This window comes from Homarus americanus, unplaced genomic scaffold (genome assembly GCF_018991925.1).
Source record: "Homarus americanus isolate GMGI-L3 unplaced genomic scaffold, GMGI_Hamer_2.0 scaffold6317, whole genome shotgun sequence".
Classification (NCBI taxonomy): domain Eukaryota; kingdom Metazoa; phylum Arthropoda; class Malacostraca; order Decapoda; family Nephropidae; genus Homarus; species Homarus americanus.
This window is the reverse complement of record NW_024730668.1, coordinates 20,176,543-20,185,619: the sequence shown is the minus strand read 5'-3', so window position 1 is coordinate 20,185,619 and position 9,077 is coordinate 20,176,543. Positions and strand designations below refer to the sequence as shown.

General features: G+C 38.5%; 1 protein-coding gene across 1 annotated transcript; it reads left to right on the top strand.

The window, feature by feature from the left end:
- The first annotated feature begins 1,590 nt into the window (after positions 1-1,590).
- Positions 1,591-2,931, top strand: LOC121867120 (antho-RFamide neuropeptides-like). Its single transcript, XM_042366876.1, has 2 exons — positions 1,591-1,635; positions 2,323-2,931. The coding sequence occupies exons 1-2, from the start codon at positions 1,591-1,593 to the stop codon at positions 2,929-2,931; spliced, it is 654 nt and encodes a 217-aa protein (XP_042222810.1).
- The last annotated feature ends 6,146 nt before the right edge of the window (positions 2,932-9,077 follow it).

The window sequence follows — 9,077 nt, the reverse complement described above, 5'->3', positions numbered from 1 at the left end:
GTATTACAGTATAATAAAATGGTCAGTCGTTAATTAAGGTTCTGTTCTTAGTCTAATTTTCTTTCACCGTTTAGTTGTGGGGAAAATGTTATATTGGGCAGCAACAGACAAAGGTCAAGGTCAAAGGTCATCAGTGAAGGTCAACCCACACTAGGAAGCATACATGCATACACAGTAACTGCTAAAATCCTAGTAGTCAGTATATAGATAATGATACTCTTATTACAGAGAGTGAAGAGGTATTACTAGAACTAATCCCTTAACCAAAAAAAAATATGGTTGAATATAGTTATAAAAAAAATAATTCATGTGTGATCGAGGGAGTACTACTGTAGGTACTGTTGTGTAGGTCAGCAAGCACCACAAGGTCAGAGGCTGTTAATAATAAGTAAAGTCGATGAAGGGAGAATGTCAGATATCAATGGGTAGAATTGAGGATAGGAAGGACAGGTGAAGGATGAGATTTGGATGGGTGAATGAAATTAAAAACTATGGTCACCTGGAGATATAAACAATATTAGTGAGATGTATTGAAGACTCCTTCCTCTCTCCTCCCTGGGTACGCTTACAGTGGACAGCCTTGGTCGCCAATCTTCACCTGATATGGAGATGGCACCTGGAGGCTAATGTTGGAGAATACTTGTGAGATTATTATGTATTTATCTGTAGATGGAACGGTGTATTATTATTATTATTATTATTATTATTATTATTATTATTATTATTATTATGATTATGATTATGATTATGATTATGATTATTATTATTATTATTATTATTATTATTGTTGTTGTTAGTACTATTGTTTTTTTGTGGGTCTTACTAAATATTATTGTTTACGTGTTTAGGAGAGGAAGCGAATAACTCGAGTAAAGAATTGAAGAGGACTAAACATAGAAAGAAATAATAGGTAAAAAAAATGAACAAAAGCAGCAGGACACAATCAACAAATAAAAACAATATGTAGACTAATAAATACAATAATAAAGAGAGAATTAGAGGAAAGGTGAAGTATTAAGGCGGTAATAGAGCAAAGGATATTAAAGAGGGTGAGGAGGGTTTTAGAGAGATAATGAAGGGATGAATAATATTACTGGTTAATGAGAGTTATTGGGTGTTGAAGAAAACGAGGGAAGTTCACCAGAGACTCGACTGGGGATCAGGGAAGATCTAGGCAAGGCGAAGGAAATTATTTTTTTTTAAGGAACGTAAGAGATGGTAAAGGGGAGATAAATGAAGTAGAATGAAGGCAACAGATGTGGGGGAGAAGGGAGGGGGGGGGTTGAGGTGAGGGTGTTGGTAGGTGTGGTAGGGAGGTGGAGGAGGTGTAGGTAGGTGGAGGGGAGGTTGGGAGGTGTTGGTAGGTGTGGTAGGGAGGTTGAGGTGAGGTGTTGGTAGGTGTGGTAGGGAGGTTGAGGTGAGGTGTTGGTAGGTGTGGTAGGGAGGTTGAGGTGAGGGTTGGTGGATTAGCATGACAAGGTTGGCAAGGAGGTGAATTGAGTGGAGAATGGTGAAGTTATACCAGGAAGTGTCTCGCCAATTAGGTTGATGAACAGAATACTAAGTCACTGGTCGACCCTCGTGTGAATGATGGAACCAAAGGCAAGAAATGTAAAGAGTAATAGGGACGAGATAGTAGGCTAAGTTAAGGACTAGGGGTATGGTAAGTTAAGGACGAGATAGTAGGCCAGTATGGTGTTATGACGAGATTAGGACGAGATGGTGTTAAGGACGAGATAGTAGGCCAATATGGGTTAGGACGAGATAGTAGGCCAGTATGGTGTTAAGGACGAGATAGTAGGCCAGTATGGTGCTAAGGACGAGATAGTAGGCCAGTATGGTGTTAAGGACGAGATAGTAGGCCAGTATGGTGCTAAGGACGAGATAGTAGGCCAGTATGGTGTTAAGGACGACGAGATAGTAGGCCAGTATGGTGTTGGGCAGATAGGTGGCCAATGGTGTTAAGGACGAGATATAGGCCAGTATGGTGTTAAGGACGAGATAGAATATGGTGTTGGAGGAGTATAGTTATGGTGTATGTTAAGGTCGAGATATAGGCCAGTATGGTGCTAAGGACGAGATAGTAGGCAGTATGGTGTTAAGGACGAGATAGTAGGCCAGTATGGTGCTAAGGACGAGATAGTAGGAGTATGGTGTTAAGGACGAGGCAGTAGGCCAGTATGGTGTTAAGACGAGACATAGGCCAGTAGTCAGTATGGTGTTAAGGACGAGATAGTAGGCCAGTATGGTGTTAAGGACGAGATAGTAGGCCAGTATGGTGTTAAGGACGAGATAGTAGGCAGTATAAAAGTTGGATGTTAGGCCGGGGCTAAGGACGAGATAGTAGGCCAATATGGTGTTAAGGACGAGATAGTAGGCCAGTATGGTGCTAAGGACGAAATAGTAGGCCAGTATGGTGTTAAGGACGAGATAGTAGGCCAGTATGGTGCTAAGGACGAGATAGTAGGCCAGTATGGTGTTAAGGACGAGATAGTAGGCCAGTATGGTGTTAAGGACGAGATAGTAGGCCAGTATGGTGCTAAGGACGAGATAGTAGGCCAGTATGGTGTTAAGGACGAGATAGTAGGCCAGTATGGTGTTAAGGACGAGATAGTAGGCCAGTATGGTGCTAAGGACGAGATAGTAGGCCAGTATGGTGTTAAGGACGAGATAGTAGGCCAGTATGGTGTTAAGGACGAGATAGTAGGCCAGTATGGTGCTAAGGACGAGATAGTAGGCCAGTATGGTGCTAAGGACGAGATAGTAGGCCAGTATGGTGTTAAGGACGAGATAGTAGGCCAGTATGGTGTTAAGGACGAGATAGTAGGCCAGTATGGTGTTAAGGACGAGATAGTAAAGAAATATGATAGTGATCCAATAGGAATTCCTGCAGTTGGCTCGTTGTTTACGCAGAGTGTTTTCAGGAAGTAGGTGTTGTCGCCTGGTGTTGACTTCCTACCAGAGTTTGAAGTTAAAACATCCTCAGATATGAAGTTAGTCACTACGGTGCGTTATTAAGAACGATCACAAGTGTTGGATTAAAGGTGAGAAAACGCTTCGATTGTGTTCCTTGGACACTTGCAGACGGGAAGGTTGGCTGACATTGATTGACCAAAAGAAGGAATTTTAGTGTTACGACCTGTACAGGAGACACCGTGTGCACCAAAATAATACTTGGAGGGGGGGGGGCTTCATTTGTTGTTTACCAATATGATTGTAAATTTATTTAAATACATAAATAGAGGGTCTGCTTGTATTTAATACCCTTTGTCAGGTTTCAGCAGGAAAGATGAAAATAAGGATTCATTCGTCTATTTCAAGTCATGCAATGTTGCTTAGGTTTCAGCTTCTCATTGTCATTATTATGTAAAGTTGAGACTGCAATACTTGTCTGCGTATAGTCTCTCCAAAGGCTATCTTTACGGTTTTGTGTCAAACAATATGACACAACCGACAAAGGATTTTGACAACCCTACCCAGACAACAAGAGCCTCAGTGTTCGGAACCCTCCGTAAAGACACCACTTGGAGTGACTGTACAGTTATATAACACGTATTCTTAGACAGTCAGTCAACGTTTTATAAATTGGTTACTTATCTTATTCCATTAAGCACCTGGAAGCCAGACATCCTCGATGGTCTGGGATAATGATCATCAGAAGAGTTTACTGAAATAAGGAGAATTTGAAGCAATTTTGCTGCAACAACGACCATAGACTGTAGTGGTGCCAGACTAATATTATGATTGTAACCGACTCATAGTATATACAGTAGAGTTGGGTGACGTGTTGCCTGTGTTTAGCTACGTTTTGAAATATGTTCCATCACTTATTCTTTTAGCATTTTGTACAAATTCACAAACGTGACGATTAGTAAGAAAATGATTGGAGTGCAATATAGTTTATAGGCGTCAAATGTTTTTCTTTTTTGTAATACAGTATATATATTTTTTTCGTGTGGAAGACAAGGGGAATTATGCGACCGAGGAAACGGTTAATAAACAAATATCGTTGGGCGATCTATCAGAAACGTTCAACTGTCCGGGGATGTCATCTACTGCCCACACACATGTATACATCGACTACAACATCAATGGTTTACAAACACAACGTGCCGTAAATGATGTTGAGGAGTACATGGTGAACAGGTGTGATGTTGGAGGATAGGTGGTGAACCACTATGCTATTATGGCCAGGATCCACAATCCTCATATATCTGCCCACATGTGGACAGAAAATTTGTATTTTCAGCTGACATGATGGCATTCAAAATATTTGATGAGCTGCCGGTTAAGCTGATAAAGCTGTTTTAGCACTTGATGCAGCAAACACCTAATCTGATACTTTGTAAGACTAGGAAACATTATACCTGGCATAAGTACATAAAATGCTTGGAACGTTTACGGTCGGAATTCACAGAGATTTTCAGAGATTCAGAGTAAGAAAATTTTGTTCTCATTTGTTTCAAATCCGTTTCTTTTTAAACAGACGAGGACAGTCATTGTCAGCCATATATTGACGGAGGAACTCTTAGTGATGCACAGCTCACAAAACTGTAGAGTCGTTGTTAGACTTTAAAACAAAATCCTCAGGCAACAGTGAAACGAATAGATATCATAGTGTTTTCGATGTACGAGTCAACCTACTGCTGCCAGCACACTTATATCAAGATCAAGTGCTGTACAGTATCTACCGTTCAAAGTTCACTAACTCTCACATAAAAGAACTCGTGGAAACAGATTTGTTAAATTTGAACCAGATTTTACAAACGATGCAGAAGATATTCAGTCTTGTATTATTAAATGTAATTTTAAGTTGCCACTCCATTAGGTTAATTAAATTAGTGTACTGTATAAAAGTACTTGTCTGAACATATATGGTTTGCTTTTTAATGCCCAATTTAATGATTTTTTTTCTGAAATTATATACGTACAGTACAGTACAGTACATAATACACTGATGGTTGCGGCCGACTACTGATCTCTTGCTTCATAATGTGATCGATTACTATATAAAGGTTGCCGACCAGTATGATTTCTGGACTAATAGTGAACCAGTTTGATAAATAGTGTATAATGTTTAGGGCTCAGCTGTAACATACGTAACTACAGTTCTGGTACACAATTCTCAGATGGACTACAGTTATATGCGAGTATTTGAACCTTAATTTCCCTTTAATTAATGTAGTGTGTATATTCCCTTGTGTGATGTGTTGTGTTGGCAGGGGTTCTAGTTCAAGAGTTACCCTGAGGATATAACATATGTCTTCAGAACTCGATATTGTTGAGAAAGATACACAGGTCTTCAGTGTCTGTGCGTGAGGGACTGGAGCCATATTTTGAATAGATTTATAGTGTTTCAGTTTGAGATTGAATTTGTTGCTAAGTTTTAAAGCTCTGTATCTTGTCCAGGAGTTACAAGTTGGTGATCTCCACGACGTAACAGGGATGGCTCTTTGTCTCGCACCCTTACCTTTCTTAATTTATGTCTGACTACTCTGCCACTGTGAACCCAGAGCCACGGGACAACCTGCCTTTACTTATCACTGAGCTGTGCAAACTGGTGGGAAGAGAATACGCTTGCTCCATGTACTTACGACTGACAACAGTGTGTAAATAGAGTTAACTGCCAATTATAGTAGTCTTACCTTTGTTCTGCGAATATCTTTATTAAGACTCTCGTGATCACTGAGGCGGTCATCACCTGTCCTTAATGAACCTTTATGTCTAATGTCGTAGAATAAAAAAATAAAAAAAAGCAAATAAACCAAGTATAGTGTGTGTGTGTGTGTGTGTGCTTAGCGTGACTTATATTATGACTATTGCGCACATTCTTTACATCTTAATTAGTTTAAAATCTTACATTTAATGCCTACGAGGTGTAATTGGTCATCAGGTGGATTACAGACGGTGGGTGTCGCCTGGTTCCAATCACTACTGGATTATACATTAATTTATTTATTGAATATAAATGCATAATCACATTAAACAAAATTTTAACATTGGGTTATACGTTTGCACAATCCATACAAATAGTTTTCCTCATAATCCCTGGCACAATTTATGTGAAATATTATGACATATAGATATAACTTGCTTGGCGTAATACAAAAACTCGGATATCCAGCTCATGTGTAATATTTTTTCGTAAAATTGCAAAGTGAATACACGTCTCTTTGATTTATTAAGCACGTCAGCCAGGTCACGAGAGAAGGGTGCTCAGTGCCCCTCTTTTAACCCAACATGTCACAGGTCGATGCCTAGATCAAGGCCATGCCGGAGGAGGGGGTGGGGGGGGGGAGGGAGATTATGAAATTTACAATTATTTTGAAATGTTTTAATCTATGAATCACGAAGACTTCCCACAAGAAGAGAAAATCAAGCTCATATACATTCTGCTAATTCACAGTAAATGAGCTTGACTTTACGAGGAACAGCTTTAAGGCTCCCGTGCCTGCGGTGGGCAAATATGAAATCTGACCTGGGTTTGAGAAAAGTGACAATAAGCAAATCTTTTTTGGGACTTAGTCAATTTTCTCATGTAAAGTGACGTAGGTCAATCTGGCATCGACCTTTCTTACCCTTGACCTCTGGTGCTTCTCTTGAGCGTGTGCCAATATACTGAGTTTGTTGATTGTTCTTTATTGTGATGAACGCTTCTCATGTTTTTAAATGGATAGAACAATAATGTACCTGGATATTACCAACGAGTCTTATATAATAGATATGACCCTAATAAATAAGTAAGAAGTATAGAGAATATATTTCATTACTTATATTTATATCTTGAGATTAAAAGAAAGGAAAATTTAAATTATTACATAGTTGGTACACACACATACCCAGAGGCTACTAGTGGATAAATATATTTACGTATGATTACAATATGTACTCCACTCATCACGGTGTGTATGTACAGTATATAGAAGAAAATACCATGTGGTTGTTTGGTGTTGATGATATAGGACTGGTTGTGTGATCCTTCCACGATATTCCAAGAACTGTCGAGTTGTATTAGATTTGCCTGGAAATGCCTTATGGAAACTTCTTGGAAAAAAAAAATATATATATAAGAATCGATCATAGTTTTCCTGGAAATGTCTTCATGATGGTTTAGGTCGCCGATGTGTTTCACTTCCAAGATAACTACAGTATATTGCATGAACCATTTCTGAGGTGAATTAAGGGCTAAAAAAAAAAATAATAATAAAAAAAATCCAAATCTTACAGTGGCTTTAAGTTTGTCTGTGGTCTGACATATTCGTAATCCATAAATGCGAATGGTTGCGGTCTTGGGTTTGGTCTCGGTCTCGGACATAGTTGGTCTCGATTACTCACTGGTATAAAGGCAGAAAGGGAGGAGTTCGAAGAAGGAATGAATATAGCAACCAGATACACTGTCTCTCTCACGACATGAGCCGGAGCACCAGCATACGAGCCAGTGTTGATAAGAGAAAGATTTGGTTGAAGATTAGATGCTAAGACTGTCACTTGCCATGATGACTTCTGGCTCACTCATTCGTCATTATACTAAATAGAATCATCGCTATCGGTCTAGTTGTAATCATCCCTGAGAGACTAACTGTAAAGACTGATCTGGGGGGGATACGTTGCTACAGAGGTTAATGATTCGACTCGTTTGTTTGGTTTCAGAGGCATCAGGGATATTTGGCTGCTTAGCTCCCACCTAGAGAGAGAGAGAGAGAGAGAGAGAGAGAGAGAGAGAGAGAGAGAGAGAGAGAGAGTAAAATCAACTACATTGTTATAAAAACGTCACAATACCGGGTTAGCGAACAGGGAGTGAGTCCGTCCATTTACTACCATGATGTTACGTATGACCAGCAGCAGCATTGATAGCACTCACACTGGACACCGTAATTAATAATACCCTTTGAATAATGTTTTATGCCTGTAGTAAGCAGACATAATACCTGTATATATACACTCCTGCCTCATACTATTTGTAAACTGTTTATTAATTGATGACCTGGGTTTTTTTTTTCCATTGTAACATGACTTTTAGTTTTTTATTGGTACAGACGAATTAACTATGTTTAATTTTTTTTTTTTTTTTTATTAATAATTGTAGTATTTATTTAGTATTTTAACTTTGATGCTACAGTTGTTTTTGTGTGCTATAGTTGCTTAACTTACCTGTGTGAACTAGGACCAAAATTCCTTAAACTCTCTTAGGAATATTATCCTCTGTTTGACACATTTGGAGAACGATTCTGTTAGTTGAAGCAAAGGACACAAAGGTGACAGAGAAAATGAAGTCGGAATCAGGCCTCGACTTGACTACCATCACCAGACACAAATCCACTCACTCCAGTTAAAATATTTGGTAATGTTAATTTATGAATCTTTGGGAATCTGGACCCAATGTTTTGTTCTGGCCTTTAATGTTTATTTATTTACTTGAGTAATTTATCCCAGACGACTTTAGTTATATACTAAAGTGTGGATAGATGGTGTGGGTATACCTGTGTATATAGCCATTGTTGAACGTATTATAGACACTCTAATTATATGATTTAATATAGACCTGTGAAATATATAAATACAGTCGTCGTATGAACAGAGTAATATGGCCATTATAAAAGTAAATTAGAGTTAATTAGTATAAACATTTTTAATTAAGTTATTCACTGTCGAGATTAATTTTGACACATTAAATAAGACAATTATCACTGTATGAATGAATTAATATTGTCATTATATAAATTCATAATAGTCACCATATACAAATAGACTTATTCACTGTGTAAAATATTTGTTAGTGAGAGAGTAAATAATGTCTCTCCTTGGTGGGACGAAAGAGCCGATATCTCATAGCATTTTGCAACAGAAGACTTCCCGAGGATAAAACAATTGTAAAATCATATAGCACTATTTCAGACTCGCTCTTAATTAGTATATATATCATGTACAGTAGCTAAAACAACTGTGTATACTTTGTGGGAAACAATATGAGAGCCATGGACGATATGAGGGTTGTCACTAGTCACACGTACAATTTAGGAACATATCGATCCCCACCTGCACAGATAGTTGTTTTAGCTACTGTACATCCATGTGAA